Source organism: Xiphias gladius, chromosome 8 (assembly GCF_016859285.1).
Source record: "Xiphias gladius isolate SHS-SW01 ecotype Sanya breed wild chromosome 8, ASM1685928v1, whole genome shotgun sequence".
NCBI classification, from domain to species: Eukaryota; Metazoa; Chordata; class Actinopteri; order Istiophoriformes; family Xiphiidae; genus Xiphias; species Xiphias gladius.
The window spans coordinates 25,235,186-25,252,058 of NC_053407.1; the positions used below are offsets into that span (position 1 = coordinate 25,235,186).

The 16,873-nt window shown below is 39.5% G+C and overlaps 1 protein-coding gene across 10 annotated transcripts in view; it reads right to left on the reverse strand.

Annotated features, from left to right (window-relative positions):
* Window positions 1-2,001: 2,001 nt before the first annotated feature.
* ppip5k1b (diphosphoinositol pentakisphosphate kinase 1b) overlaps window positions 2,002-16,873 on the reverse strand; it is a 41,390-nt gene continuing 26,518 nt past the window's right edge. For 2 of the 10 annotated variants that reach the window (XM_040132553.1, XM_040132549.1), the window contains 4 exons: window positions 15,371-15,433; window positions 6,061-6,198; window positions 5,195-5,308; window positions 2,002-2,940 (listed from right to left, as the gene is read on the reverse strand). In XM_040132553.1, the coding sequence (XP_039988487.1) occupies window positions 2,849-2,940; window positions 5,195-5,308; window positions 6,061-6,198; window positions 15,371-15,433 (407 nt within the window). In that variant the 3' untranslated portion in view covers window positions 2,002-2,848. Of the gene's footprint in view, window positions 2,941-5,194; window positions 5,309-6,060; window positions 6,199-15,370; window positions 15,434-16,873 lie in introns of those variants that run through there. The other 8 variants (XM_040132551.1, XM_040132550.1, XR_005707923.1 and 5 more) reach the window with 5 other exon arrangements.

Sequence of the window (16,873 nt, forward strand, 5' to 3'; positions counted from 1 at the left end):
CATACATCAACGCTCCTTTAAAAAAGGTGCTATAGGTACGTTTTTTCTATCGCTACATAACCAACGTTAGCATTAGCAGCTGCTTACTTACCAAGAGCTTCTGTCATCGTTGCGTTTACAAGACAAGAGGTTGGAATACGTCCTTTTCTAAGAGCTAAGAGCTACTTCTTCATCCTCCCATGTTCGACTGAGGGCAGACCGGACGCTACACTATCACAAAGTGGTATTACGAGACGGGACGGGCAGGGGCTAGCTGGTTAGCACGCTAACTTCGGTTGAAGAAAAGCAGTGATAGAAACAGAAGCAAAACAGGAGTTAACTTCAGCAAATGCTTTCCACCGACGGAGACACTGGTGAGTAAAGGAATGAAGTTTGATGCCGTACTCGCAACATTTCTTCTTGACCGGTAAGTAAACAGCTGTTAGCGTTAATGTCGGCTATGTAGCGATTGCAAAAACCTTCATATAGCACCTTTAAGTAAAAATTAATTAACGCTATTCAAATCTAAAATCCTTTCCATGATGACTAAAATATATATATCTATATATGTCTATATATATCTATATATATATATATATGTGCAGGTCTACAGATCGTGTTTCCAGGTTTTGGGGGTCAATTCTTTTCCAGTTTAACTATGTTGAAATGAGCAGGGAGCTGTTTTATTTCTCATTTGTACTTTGGTGTTCCAGACAGTAGAGCCTGAAAATAATGTCCATTAAACACTGCAGGTCTTTGTGTTATGATGGAGCTGTAACTCTACAAGTTTTGGTCAAAGTAATAATAGTATTTTTTAGAGATTCAAAGTAAATTTAACACTTTTTTAAATTAACTGAAAGTGAATTGACCCCCGGTTCAGTCACATGTTGATGAAAACCAATTTCCATTTTTAGACTCATGATATGTCTACCTGAGCATCACTTGTCTTTAAAAACAGTCATTTGATTAATTCAACATTAAATAATACACAATTTTGTTTGATAGCAGACTGCATGTTGACAAAACAGTCTGCTAATTCAGCATCTACTGAGAAAACTCAAGAAAACTGCAGTATTCAGGTAGTCGTCATTATGTAAAAGTACATTTATACTATTTACTTAATCAAGTGGTTATTCCCTTTTATTGTAAAATAAATCTATAGCACAGATTTTCTTGAAATCAAATTTGTTTTGTAAAAAGCCCCCCAAAATGAAAACGTAATAAAAATACAGCAGGAAACCCACAGTGTGTAGAATACTCTGACTTAAATATTTTTTTTCCAAGTTATTTAAAGGCACATTTACAGGTAAACTGTGTTTCCATTTAACAGCAGTCTAATACAGTTTGATCAAGCTGGCTTGAGTTTTACATTAAACAAATAAAAACAATTCAAAATGGAGTCCTGTTATTTTGGTGGTATGAATAAACTATAAATCCTGGGAACGAAAACTAACTGAATTTAGCAGGTACCAAACCAACGTGGGCCACACGTATAACTTTAAAATGATAACCTGTATCCTTCCAGATTTTGAGAGTAATTGTAACCTGTGAAATTGTGAAAAGTGTCAGATTCCTGATGTTGCATGACGTCCATCTTTTTTACATTACAGCAGGCCACTTTCGGGCTGCAGCTGCTCCTTTGGTTAGGTCTTGATACAAGTTTAAAAAGGGCTTTACTTACATTTTCAATCTGCAACCCTTTCAAGCAGAATCATCTTTATAAACCAGGTGAAAGCCCGTGACATAAAGTTAACATGGTCTTAAAGGAGAAGTTCCACATTTTGCAGACATACGCCTTTTTCTTCTCACCAAGAGTTAGATGAGCAGATCAATATCACTCTCATGTCTGTACACTAAATATGAAGATAAATTTAGCAGCCAGATCCTTAGCTTAGCTCAAAGACTGGAAAAAGGGTGAAACAGCTAGTCTGGCTCTAAATCATCTACCTACAAACTGTGGTCTTTACACTTTGTTTTTTTGTATTCATTTAAAAAACTAGATATAACAATAATATAATATAATATAATATTTAGAAGTGCTGTTTTGGTATGTTTCGACTGAGCAAGACTAACAGTTTCCCCGTTTGCTAAACGAGGCTAATTGGTTGCTGGCTGTAGCACCATATTTAGTGCACAGTTATGAGCGTGGTATCAATCTACTCATCTAACTCTCTGCAACAAAGTGCATAAACGTACTTCCCCAAGCCCAAAGTATTTCTTGAAGCTTTGATTTTCACCCTAGGCGCTTACGTTCGGGGCTGAAATTCACTGCGAAAAAACTGTAAGTCAAAGAAGTCAATTGTCATGGACATGGTTATTTTTTAGGAATTGCAAATGTGAATCAATAGCGGTTGGCTGTTGACTCAGAGTCTATTATGCATTTCAGCAGATAAGGTCAGAAATAAGGCAGCTGCTGTTTGAAGGATTCTGTAAAACAGTATTTGGGTTTTATCGTGGGCAGCATCCAAATTAAACTTAAGGCACTACTGGTCTGAATGTTGGCTCGATGCACTGTTAACTCAGTCGGAGCTGGTTTATGAACGTGTAGAGAGACAATGAAGACGAAGATCGAGGTGATGTGAGTCCAGTGTTTTCCCACTGTACGGAGCAGGGAAGGTGTGGCTGTGTGGAGCTGTAGTCGGGGTGAACCAGAAGAGTCCGCATACAGTTTGAGTGGTTATATTTACAGTCTGAGTGGTTGTAATACCTCCAGAATCGGCATCTCCCTCCAGTGTTGTTTTTTTTTTTTTTTGGGTGAATGTGAGCAGAAGGAAAAGATGAGGAAAAGCATGGAGAGACTGACAACCTGAGGTCTTCAGATCGTGCCTTCAGATACCCAGAAGTCCTTGTGTTTTTCAGACAGACGGGTCTACTCACTGAAGCTGAAGTTCAGGCCAGAGCTCTCGGTGATCGGGGAGGAGGGGCCCGCACTGGACACAGCACTGGAGGGGATGCTGCCATCTTAACGAAAAACAGAAAATTCAGTCAATTATCTCTGTAACTCAGAAACACGCCGATCCCAGTGCACATACCACTCTGCACTAATTGCACAGACATCTCTGAAAACAGACCATTCCTCTGGTACAAATCCCACAATTTTAAAACCTCTGTCAACACCCGATGGAAGTATTAATCACGTTACTAGCCCCCCTGAGCCCTCACTTTACTCTGAGTGTCTGTATGTGCAGCATGTGGAGGGACACTAACTGAGCATGGGGGAGGTTTGTTTTCCAGGACAAATATAGGAAAGCAACAGCGTCATCTCTTTGTCACTTCACCTTCTGTTGCCAGTTTTTTTTTTTTTGTGTGTTTGATAAATCAAGTCACATGTACGTCAATGTGTATATTGATAATCTGACTAGAATATAGTCTTTGAGGTAAACAAACATAAACACATATTCAGTGATTGTCAGGGCTCGCTGAGTGACATACTGCAGCAAACATATGTCGTGTAACTACAGCCAATAGGAGAACAAACACTTTCACACCAGCAGCACAACAAGTGTTCTATTCATCCGGCTGTGACCTCCACCATCCCCTTCCTGTACGCCGTGTGATAAATGAGGCTAAAGGAGTCCTCAGCAGCTGCGGCAGCCCAGATCTGGAGAAGGCAGCGATGGGACAGAGAAAGACCGAGAGATGAAAAGAGCGCTGGAGAAGCCACCCAGAGTGAGCCCGATGTAAATAAAATACACAAGTGGTGGATGAAAAAGTGGAAACACAAGAGAAGATAAGGAAAAGAGAGATGTGAGATCAGATGTTTCACCGGGGATGCGTTAATCACCTCACGACCCAGCGGGATAAAAGGAAAGAAAGAGATACGAGAAAGGAGGAGAAGAAGAGAAAGAAGAGGAGGGTGACAACATTGAAAAGGAGGGACCGGGTTGCTAAAGAAGCTGTGATGTTCTCTCTGAGCCCTACTTTACTGAAGTTTTAGAACTGATGTTGATCCCACAGGATGATCTGCCAGATATTTACATTCTTTACATTTTTTTTATGAAGTGTTTACTAAAATACAACTCACTTTTAAGAATGCAGACCATTTTGATAAACAATCATTCAAGTAGAGCCTGACAGTTGAGTCTTGACCTTGTAAACAGCAGTTGACAAAACAATCTCAACTCGATCATTTAAGTAATTTTTCAAACAAAAAAATGCCAAATATTTACTGGTTTCAGTTTCTCGTATTAGATAATTTACTGCTTTTCTCAATTTAACATCTTTATAAATTAAACATCTTTGGGTTTTTAAGTGTTGGATTTGACAAAACAAGCATTCTGAGGATGTCTGGGAAACTAAGATGACCCTTTTTCATCATTTTCTCATATTTTCTAAACTAAAAGAAGAAAAAAAAAAAAAAAAAAACTGTGCCATCGCTGACTAGTACAAAAGTGCTTTGTTTTCAAAATTCATGTTTTCACAGCCTTTTGGCCCATTGTACTTGTTCATGAGCCTGATGAAGTGCTGAGTGAAATGTGTCGCTCTTGTCGACGTAAATGGACCAAATATTTATGGGTCGAGTGTGCGATCACTATTCCCGATTTACCTTGCAGTTGCCGGCAGATAGATAACTAATGGAAATAATCATTAGCTGCAGCCCTAGTTCTGAGCGTCGTATTCCTTTCAGCTAGCGAGGAACTGAATCTGTGACCTTCATGTTATGATTCAGTCAGTCTCTGTGACCACTAGGTCAACGCAGACAAATGTATGCCTACCAGGTCACATCTGCCACCTTCGACGTGAATGTCATGCTGTCATGTGGGGTAGGTGAACAGGGGCTATTAATCTTCATCGGGGTTTTGCTGAGCACGTAGAGTCTATTCCAGCATCACTCTGCTTCTCAGTCGCACAGTTGCTCATTTTCACATGTGGGAGCTGCCCGGTGCTGCGACAGAGCAGTTATGCATTTACGTTTTTTTCTTCTTTTTTTTTTTTTTAAAACAGTAAATGCATGTAAAAAGAATCCATTGGCTCTTACCCAATATCCATAAGCTTGATGGGTATTTATAGCCATATAGAACAATTTTTTTTTTTTTTTTTTTAAATAAACTCAATGACACAGCAATGTTTACTGCCTTTAAAGTAACAGTTTGTGTCACAAGTATATTTCTGGTCTTAAACTTTTAGAAACTTAATTGTGAAGACATCTCTCAGAAGAAATTAAAGCAGGTCAACACACTACACAATGCCATAAAAGTGCTTAAAAGACACTCACGCCATAGTGGCTGACTTGGCGGCCGGAGAGACGTCTCAGATCCAGAGGACGACAGAGGCTGCTGCGGGCTGTAGAGAGACGTCTGGCTCTGAGAGTCAAACAGGCTGGAGAGCGCTGGAGCAAAGAATGTCCGAATGTCAAATACATATACCAAGGCTCATTTTACTTAACGGAGCTACAGTGGAGCTCGATAATAATTGGAAAAGGTTTTGGTATCTGGTGTTTACATCCAGAGCAGATCAATATTATAGGAACTGTTGCACTGTAAACACAGTCCACTAGTTTTAGGGCACCGAAAGGAACCGGAGAAGTTAATTTAAACTCAAACGTTCTTCATATTTAATATTTGGTTTCATATACGCAATACGGGACTCAGGTCTGCGACCAACAGACATTCAGAAAGCATGTGGCAGCTTCCCTGGTTCATCATTTCAATTTTTGCCTTCAGTAAAAGAATCACATGAATCACATGATCGGTTGGATTGAGGTCAGGTGACTGACTTGTACAGTCAAGAATATCACATATACTCCCATGAATATAGAATTTTAGAAGCCAAATGTCTTATTAAAGTAAATCGGATTTTCAAATACTGACATAACATAATTGGCAAAAGTAATTTTCTTTTAACTAAATTATTTTTAGTCAATTTAAGTAAATTCTAGCCTTGAAATCCATATGGTTTGGACCAAAACTCACCTTCAATTACAAACTTTAAAATTTGGTGATTTTTCCCCCCTTTTTTTTGCTTCGTCATGACAAAACCTTTCATCTGCATTTTATGATTAGTTGAGAACTAAACAACGAAAAAAAAATAAAAGTACGTAAAAAAATATGTAGTTATTGCTGCTTCACAGTGCGGACCCACCTTTCATGGTTTTGGCGTGGGCCTCGCTGCTGCTCTCACACACCGTGTTGAGAAACTCGTCCACCTGCTTCAGCGAGAGCGAGTTGTGCAGCGTCTCCAGTGGGTAGATAGAAGGCACCATGGAGCAGCCTTCAAAACCTGCGGGACAGACAGGACAGAGATTGATACCACTTCTCCATCAGACCGAAAAGGTGGAGGAGTGGTGAGGGTACAGATCTCTGTGCATGTTGGCTGTTCATTCTCTCAGTGCGGCAGCCGTTGGTATTTGTTAACTAGCCACACAAACTTTTACGCTACCGTGACACCCACAGTTAGTGCCTTACCTTCCACAGTGGCTGATACAAGAAGACACAGTAGGTGAAGTTGACAAATTTACCAGCCCAAATATAAGAGAGCAAACGTATAATCACCAACATGGCTGGTGGCTGGTGTTAATTTGCTTCTTTGGTTAGTAAGACCGTATCAACAAAAATGGTATGTTTTGATGATTTGGGACAGTGTCGTAAATACACAGTAAGAGGATGAGGATCAATTCACTCAATTCAAACCACATGGAAGAGTATTTCTTGTATTTATCGTGCTGACGTTAGTGGCACACCAGACGTACTTTTAGAGTCTGAAAAAGTAATGGAAAGTGATGGTAATTATGGCACGGATTTATGTTTGGTTGTTAATTTACAACCAGGTGATGCATACGATAATCAATCAAGGTTAAGTAACCATCAGCTGCATACTGTCGGTCATAGCAGCTGTCACTCATAGTTGTCGACATCATTTCAATTCTGATGCTTAAATGGTTTTTCCTTTAAGGGAATGAATGTTGGATGTAAGATCCAACATGTTTGTGTTCCAACAGTTAGAAACGAGGTGCTGCCAAAAATAATGGACCATCACGAAGCAAAAAGAAGGTGCATCATTTACACTGTAGAAAAATATATACCAAAGTACGCGGCTTTATTTATCAATTTTTTAGATGATGTGGCCAAAATGTCTTCTTTTTAAAAAAAAAAAAAAAGAGGTGCATATAGATGTATGTTTTTGCCCTTGTAAATTTGGATATCCAATAGTCCGGACAGCATGTGAGAAGAAAAAAATGGGCCCACATAGAACAACAAAAATAATCTGGCCTGCTGAAATGTCCTTGAGCAAGACAGTACTTGTAGTGAACTCAATTATAATGTAATTTTCTAGTTTTGATAATCAATTGAAAGTGAATTGGCCACAACCCTGGTATCTTAAAAAACAAAACAAAACAAAAAACAGGTGTTTTGTCTATTATATAGGTTTGACATAGTTATGTTCAGAATATTTTTTTATTCTGGAGATAAGTATATTTGTGTTTTTCAGATTTTTTGGGATTGGCAGAAATATATGGATATATTCATTCATGTACTCTGTATTTTCTTTTCATAAAATGCCAGAAAACAGTAAATGTCGCTGAAAAAACCAACACTGATAAAACTGTGCCACGGCAAGCCAGCTTTAACACACAAAACTACAGCAAATACAGTCCAGTGGCATTCAGTGAAGGCCAACAGCGAACACAATGATGAAGTGATTCCATGAAGAAAAAAAAAAAAAGGATGGATGGATGGAGGTTGAAGAGGAGCTTCCAATTCATCCATCTCCCCAAAGAGCATGCTGGTCAGCCTTGCATTTCTCCATGACTAATGTGTTATGACTACAGATTTTTTTTCATGACTATTCCCCCAAACAACTTGTCTAAGAGAACGACACAAAGGAAACGAACTGCAGTCAGCGTTTAATGGAAAAGAACCATTCGAAGCCTTGTAGGGCCAAGGTATGAATTTCCCCAGTTGATAATTTGTTGAGTCGCTCTATGTTAATGTTTCTCATGGGATCATTCATGTGCAGTATATAACCCAAGCCCCTTCATGGACATCAAGAAAGTTATAATGATTTTGACTGTAGCCAAAGTTTTTTCACAGTCAGTGGTTTTCTGCTTTCACTCCAATTTAAATCTACGATGTAAGTGTCTCTACAGGACATTTCTTTATCAACCTTTGGCAAATTATCTGACATACACCAGACAGGACAACAGGACTGGAGAGGCAGGATAAATCACAGACAGCTGTTTTAACATTTGTTTTAACAGTTGCTACAGGGTATATTTCTTCATTAACCTTGAAATCTTTTCCTTACTGGATTTTGGCCATAGCAGCTTTATTTATTAGACCAGGCCAAGATTACCGTTCAACATGAAAAGGTCTTCCTGCCAATGTTTTGATGAAAAAGGAAAAATAATACCTGCTTTGGCTTAAATTGATATTAGAAAGGGAAGAAGCGGTTTGGTGGCTCAGCAGACAAAGCTGTGTATCACAAAGTCACATGTTTGATCTCGCTCTTTAGGTTTACTAAATGGCATTTATCCTCACCTCTTACTGTTTTTTCTGTCTTTACTGAACTGTCTAAAAAGGCAGGAGTTATATAAAAAAATAACATAGGAAGGCATTCATCGCCTTCCTCTCCTTCCTACCTATGTTGCAGCCTCTTTGTATGGATATCAAATTCAGCTCACACACTAGATGCAGTGGGAGCAGAAAACACTGAGGCTACACTGCACCATCCATTCAACCAATTGCCAACTCAGGCAAACACGAACACAGGAGGACGGAAAAGAAAGCACAGTGAGATTTAAATGAGCAAATAATGAGAAATAAAGTAATAAAAGTCTGTGACAAACCCAAGAAAATCTCAAGCTACTCATTCATGTAGCAAATAAAAATATCTCTAATTTACTGCAGATTGTCATCTTTTCTGACTGCCAAAAATAATTGTGCAGCTCTGCTAAGGTGACACGACATGCCAAGACGTGCTCCAGAAGCACTTTACAAAATCAGCAGATTATGAACAGCCACTTAATTTGCCCATTAAAAGGAAGGATAAGATGATGACCCAAATCTTTCAACTGACACACAATCACCTGGCCAGGAAGCACATCTTCCAAGCACAGTGGAGCCCAGGCCCGACCTTTGCTGTGTGAAGGGCAAACTGGTGCCATCAACACCTGACTCGAGTCAACAGACAGAGCTCATTATTGAACGAGAGCCCAGTTTCAAAGGCATTTTCTGTGCAGCAACTATTACTCCAGATGGAGCATGCAAACAGTGCAGTTAGACAAGCCTAAAACTGTTCTTCCATAGAAGAGTTTGTTTCGCAGGTCATCAAGTGCCCAGCCAGCATGCATGTAGAGCAATTAAACCTCTTTGTGACGATTCTCACATTTGGACAGAAAATCAAAAAAAACAAAACTGATTGACGTTAACTATATTAACCTTTTCAAAACATTTTTTATGCTTGGCTGAGATGGAAAAGTTGGTTTATCATTAGAAAAAAAAAAAAAAAAAATACAAAAAAAGTGACTCAGACTCAGATAAATAAAGCAGCAGATAAATCATAATGCTCATGAAGCATGTGACTTACACGTCTGCTGACAAGACAAAAAAAAAAAAAAATGACAACAGAGGAAAATATCAGATCTGAGTGCAGCGATGACCAGACTAATATTCTAAAATTAACATATGAAACAAACATAAATGCCATATTTCCATCATGTTTTCCAAATGGTTTGACTGTCACTCTCTGAAGTACATCATCTCTTCTTACGCAATGGGTTGTTGGGACCCGACTGCACACTTAGTGCCACATACTCTTTATCTCGATGCGCCCTCCTGATATTTGCATATACAAATTAATACGCATTTTCTTTCCACAGATATACTGGAAATTTGGTTAAGAATTGCACTACATGTTGATAGAAACTTATACACTGAACTATATTTGATGACGCATCCTCAACTTGTGGACAAACAGAATACATCATATAAAACCAATTTTGACCGTTAGCTAGTGAGTAATTGTAGCTATCAGAGCAAAACCGTGGCTCAGACGTCTGTATTTGGGTGTCAGTTTACATTGCCATTGAAAGTGGCTTCATTAATTTAAACATCATTCCCTGGCATTCTCTGATCTAACCATGCAGATGAGGGAGGTTCGGGTGGAGGCCAACAGTCACCTCCAGCTCCCTAACTCACTGACCCTCTGTGACCCTCTCTCTACAGCTCTGTATCGCCCTGTGTTCACAAAACCACGCTCACGTGTGCGTTGCTCAAAAGGGTTGATCAAATCCTTCTCATAACTAAGCTCAAGGCACACATTCCATTTCACTCAGAAATAAGTCAAATTGCGGAAGATGCTCTAACTGCCTTTTCACTCTGACTTTAAGTTTGCGGAAGAAGACGGGACCTCTCGGGTTGCTCCTGCCCTGGCGAGATCAATGGCTATAGAAAGGTACAAAAATTTACATTACAATTTTCGCTTTTATCAGTGTGTATGTACAATTGTCAGCCAAATATCTGAGTACAGCTTGTAATAACTGCTGTTTGGCTGTGACTTTAAGTATGAGGAGGAAGTTGGACATTTCCTGCTCTGACAGCCACTGTTGCACCCTCTGGCTGGCATGCAAACACAACACAGAAAAACAAGAACACGTTTACAGGTGGGCATGAAATGGAGCAGGGCTGCAGATGTATTTATCAGGCAGATATGAGAGGAAAAAGGATGAATGGCACAGTCGCAAAACCAGACTGGGAAAAAAAAAAAGCAATGAAATACATTCAATGCAAAGCTCAGCTGGCATTGGCAGCGTCCCATTTGCTCCACATGGGTGAACGGGGCTAGAGGGAGTCGAAAGAGGAGGCAACAGGGAGTGAGCAGGGAGTACCGGAGCTGACCGTAGAGGGATTCTGGGAGCTCCTGACAAGACATCAGCCAGGTCTTGAGGAGGCGGAGGTGGTAGGGGCAGTGATGCAGGTGATGGGCCATGGCCCCGTCCACAGCCAGAGGGGCAAACCCCAGCAGGGCCCGCTCCCCCAGCATCTGGACTACATGGAGCTCGTCTGAGGGCTCTGAGGGACGAGAGGCAGAGCGGGAACAGAAGAAGAGACAGAGAAGGTACAGTGGAGCAGGAAGAGTGATAGGAGCTGTGCCATAGATGAGCACAGAGCTAAATGAGCTGTGTGGCTTTAGGTAGGTGGACTGTGTTTGTATAGATGAGTCTGAATAGAAAAATATACCAAAAGAAGCATGTTCCTAGGGAGAGAAAAGGGAGAAATGGCTGCAGTTTCAATCTCTGTGACTTATTTTAATCAATACAGGTGCTGACCTTTAACTTATGAATGAAGCAGACGAACCATGCCCGAACCCTGCTGCAACCATAGACAAACAACTGACACAGTCCTACCTCTTCATTTCAAAGCAAACACAGTTGGGACAAAAGATAACCCGAGGTCGATTAAAGACAACAGTAGCCAATAGCAGTCAATAATCTATAACATCAAGGGTTGAACGGCAACAGTTCAGAAAACAAAACAAAAAAACATCAGAGACAACAGACACAAGTCTGTGGGCGAAGATAAAAAGGTGCTCTGGCTGCTCTCTCAGATACAGAATGTGTATTTGAGATCTATGACTTTCTGATAAGGCTGGATTACCAAAGAGGCCAAATGGGCAACTGCCCCGGGGATCCAGACTCTCTCAGTGGGCCAAAATTGAAATTCACTGCTAATTTGTTACCACGTGTACCATGTATGCACCACTCAACTGAGGTGACAGGAATCTTAGAACTGAAATAACTGAAGTTTTTTGGCCACTTGGGGGCAGCAGAAACGAGCTCTCAACACAACATTTACTTATCATCACCGTTTAAGTAGATATGGCAGATGTTAACAAACTGTTGCTGATTTACACATCCAGCAGTTTTACAAAGCATTACACTCATCTGAAGTCATGTTTCCGGCAAACCTAAGCCCAATTCTCACTCTCTTTCAGCTCCTTTTTTGGCCTCTAACAGCTGCCTGGGAATTTGTGGGACGGGAAATATCTGGCTCTTTAGCTGCTCAATGATGCACTGTGTTCACCAGCTAGTTGCTAACCGGGTCTGTCAGATGTTTGGTGGTGAGAAGATAGTGCACAGTGGGTTTTAAGAGCTTGTTCTCTGCCAACAGCTGCCTGATGCGGCCAAAAACGACCCTCTGAGAGCGGCGGGAGTGAACCAAAACAATTAAGTTGCAGTCCAGACAACTAAACAATGAGCTGTAACCCACTATGAAACTCTGTAAAGCTGCAATTTCAGGTGATAATGCTCCGTAGGTTCATCACCCTTTCACAAACGACCCCTTTCACATGGTCACCTTGTCATTTCATACATTATTGTAAAAATATCGATTATAGCTGCTTTAAAGCAGAACATGCATTATTACCACCTTGAGGCCCCTGTTGTATTTCCCCTATAACTAAATTATAACATCTATTTTTTAGGACTTTATTATTCCAGTTTATATGGTGCTCATACAGTATAAAATTGTGCTTAATGAAGGTTACAGAAACTCCCACAGGTCATTTTTTTCCCCACCAGGGCGAGCAAGTTGGCTAATCCAGCCACAAAAGAGGGAACAGCTTTGAGGAGACAGGGAAAGATGAAGTGAGCACGACTTCTCTTCTCCTAATATTTGACTAATCAAGTAATAATCAAAAATTCATGGCTGCTGCTTAAACACTGCATTAAAAAAAAAAAAAAAAAGACAAAACTCAGACAGTACACATATTGATTTCTCTGTGTGATACAATATTTCACCCATTAACAAGGTTATAAGTGAGAAAAAAAGATTGTTGTGATTGCTCTTTTCTCCACTGAGCATCATAATAGGTCGTTCATCAGTGGTAATTTGCTAATTTTCCTCAGTGAGCACCACAGGTTTCCTCGGGCCAGGGCAAGACACTCCATTCAGAATGGATTACAATAAATAAAACACATTCCATTTTTCTCTGTCACCAGTGTGTGTGTGTGTGTGTGTGTGTGTGTATTACCTGCAAAAATGTCTGCGTTAACGTCTGAGGTATTTTGTTACAAAACACTGGACTGATTTTGTGAAAAGGTGACCTGACTGAATCAATCTAAAAGAAAATATACAATTGAAATTGTTCTCTAAAATATTTCTTATCAACAAAAGCCCCCCAGAGGCTAAACATCCTATTAGTAATTCACAGTGAGGTTTTAAAATAGTTAAAAATAGCAGATTGTAAATTACCACATTATGTTAGGAACATCTACACTTTTGAATGGAATAAAATCATTATCACCGTCCAAAAACCAAAAGTATTAGTCATTCTTTCTTATTACAAAAATAAGATCTTTAATGGTTACCCAAGTCATTTTATTACTTAAGGTCGACACAACTCGACACACAGGCCACTTGAGTCCAGAGTGGAGATAAACACTCATCACTGTGGTTTCCAGTGGTTCGTCCAAACGCTTGTCAACATTATATCAGATTTCTGAATTACACAGACTGTGCTTGTCCTTCTGAATCAACACCTCAGATGATGCTGGTGCTTGGATGACACGTAATTTCTCCTGCTAAAGTACAGCCAACAATTATCAGACTGCCAACACTTGCTGGGCTGTTCCTGTGCTATTTATCTCAATCCTAAATACCATTCAGTGATATCCAAATATCCTAAACAGGACTTGTAGTCAGTTACGTGCTGTGCAGTAGCTCTTAATTTGCTCCTTAGTCTAAAAGAGCCAGTGGGGCTGTCATCAGCTCACTGATTGCTTAAGATGTTACCTGATGCCTCAAACACAGTTCAAGAAATTTCAGTGTAATTTTTTATCCCGCTAGAGCTTTAAAAATTATAAAAAAATCTTTTCAGAAAGCAAGAACCGAGGAGTTGCTCTCATTAAGTTCCCAACTTTGCATCGAGCTCGTAGGCTTACTCACCAGTGATTGAGACAGATGACGCTGAAGACAAACTCGGCCATGTTGGAGACCAAGTGTGAAAGCAGCAAACCGTACATTAACTGTTAATGCTGCTGAAGATTTCTCTTTGCACAACAGTCAGTTAGAATAGACAGTTTTGCCGTGCGTGTGAATTACTGTGTGTCAACCCACAGGTAAAGCAAACACTCAATATCAAGAGGGATTTTAATAAAGTCGTTCTTTCAATTATGAGGCTAAAACTAGCAATTTTTTCTCATTATCGATTATGCTGATGATTATTTTCTCTCTGAATCAATTAATCGTTTGGTCTCTGAAATATCAGAAAACGATGAAAAATGCCCAATATAATATCCTAAAGTTAATTATCTTGTTTTGTCTTACCAACAGTCCAAAGCCCAAACATATTACATTTCCAATTATATAAACGACAGGAAAGCATGATTAAACTAATTGCTACAGATCTAGTAAATTATATCAGAAATTACAAAGAGTTGTTTGTAAAATACATCTAATTTGATGAACAAAATAAAATTGCAAAGTAATTTGTGTGATCAAAAAAAACTTAATTGAGAAATCAACAAAAAAAGGCTCTAAACTCCAAGACTATATAGACAGTTATCGTCCAGTTGAACACAACACATCTTGTCCTGTTGGGTGTGCAGGTAAAAATATCCAATAAATTTAAAACTGAAAGCGGAAAACCAACAAATGAATTACGAAACACTCACAAAAATCAAGTACAATAAGTCTCACTGTCTGTCATTTCAACATGTTGAAATGTGGTTCACGTGCAGATTAAGGAGCAACCCAACACCCCCTGAAAATGTTGTTTTCTCTGACTTCCAGTGGTTTAACTTCTCACCTTGCTGCTGCTGACGTAAAAGTGCATTCAAGTTTGGGATTGGTAAACCATGACAATACTATTGGGTGTGGTTACAGGTGCAAGAGAGTCCATTTCTGACCACACCCATCAGTGATGTTGCATGTGGAAACTTTTAACCAGAAAAAAAAGGCAGTGAAACACTGCTTTACAGGTTGGTTTTAAGTTACTCTTTAAGGTTCACAGCCAAAACTAAGAAATTGATAGAATAAATTAAATAGATTTAAAATTAAAAAGTGCAGGACAGGATATGTTATGTGTGCACCGATGATCTACACAGGGAAATATATCTAAGGAAGGAGATATATTCCACATAAGGCACATACATCCATCCTGTGAAGAAACAGCAGGATCAGAGAAGCAAATTAAACAAATGCAGGCAGAGCAGGTGGTGTTAGATGTGAGGGCCGAAAACAAAAACGTACAACAAACACCGAGGGTGTGTGGGGAAACAGAAACTCTTGAGAAAAATTTTTAATCCTGGAGACGTTTAATGTAATTAACGCAGCCAAATGTCAAACCCCCAAAAATAGAAAACACAGGAAATGTTTTCCCACAAAAAGGTCATGCAAGATAACAAGGAAAACTGGAGGAGTGTCGAAATAAACTTGAATAAATGCAGACATACCATTAGTCGGATGCCTGGCAAACGACACAGAAAATCTCTTTACTGCCGGCATAGAGAACAGCTCTGAGGAGATAAGAAAGGTAACTGGTATTACTGGGACTGCTGGTACCTGTGTCTGCCTGTTTGCCTGTTTGCATGTAAGTGATAACATGAGAAAAAAAAGAGGGGAGAAAAACAGAATGAAAGAAAGTTGTCCTGTCCATTCATCAATGTCTGTCTGCAAACTAACATGCGTGAAAATGAGAGTCATCTCTGAATAAACAAAGAGGAGATAGGCTATCAGAAAAAAATGAAAGCGAATGGAAAGGTTATGGAGTGGATGGAGTGAATAAAGGATGTTTTGTTTGAATAATAAACATGCAGGAAGAGTGATGCTGAGTCTAAATCTGAAGGGCATTACTCTGACAGGAAACAATCTGAGTATCCACCTCCCTTTTCTACCTTTCCTTCGCCTACTATCAGCTCTTTATTTTAAGCTTTGAAGCAGTAGTTTGACATTTTGTGACATACACTTTCGCTTTCTTACTAGGAGTTAGATGAGAAGACTGATGTTCCTCATGTCTGTACTGTAAATATGAAGCTACAGACAGCAGCCGGTTAGCTTAGCTAAGCATAAGGCCTGAAAATGGAGGGAAACAGGTAACCTGGCTCATTCTAAAAGCAATAAAATCTGCCTACGTGTACCACTGAAGCTCACTAATAAACGCATTATTTTTGTTTGCTTAGCCCCTACAAAAACTGAAGTCATGTCTCTGGCGACCTCACAAATAAGTCCAATAGTCACTCTCTTTTAGCACTGTTTTTGGTCTCCACCAGCTCTTGAGAGAAATATCTGGCTCTTTACCTGCTAAATGTTCTTCTGTGTTCACCAGCTAGTCACTTACCTTGTCTGTTTATTGTTTGATGCTGAGCAGGTAGTGTCATTTGGGCTTTTGGATCTTTAGATCTCTTTCGCTGTAACAGCTGCCTGCTTTGGCTGAAAACTATGCTTTGAGCGCGTTAAGGGTGAACCAAAACAGAAAAGTTGCGGCAGGAAAACCAAAGAGATGAGCTGAAAGACTCTATGGAGCTCCATCAAGCTGAGGGCAACTGAAGAGTCAGGTGATGGTACTTTGGGGTTTCATCACTACAAGTGACCCCTTTCAGATAGTAGTATCCATTGTTAATATAAATATATTGATTATAGCCGCTTTCAAGTAGTAAAATAAACCGTTGAATTGAAAAAAAGATTTGCTTCTGCCACTCCAAATCCAAGTAGTAGCAATGCAAACTTGACCAAACCTAATGGAAAAAACAAACTGATGTTTAAGCCTGATCTCTTTTCCAGGGTCCAGGATCACTACAGGGTATGTCTTGTTTTTAAAAAAATGATAGTGAGAATATCCACTTGATTATTTATTAATAATTAATAATAATTACTAGTGTTAAATTACATCAAGTTTAAAATCCATTCAAAAGAACACATTTGGAACATGACGGGTGGTGTCAATAAAGGGGTATGAA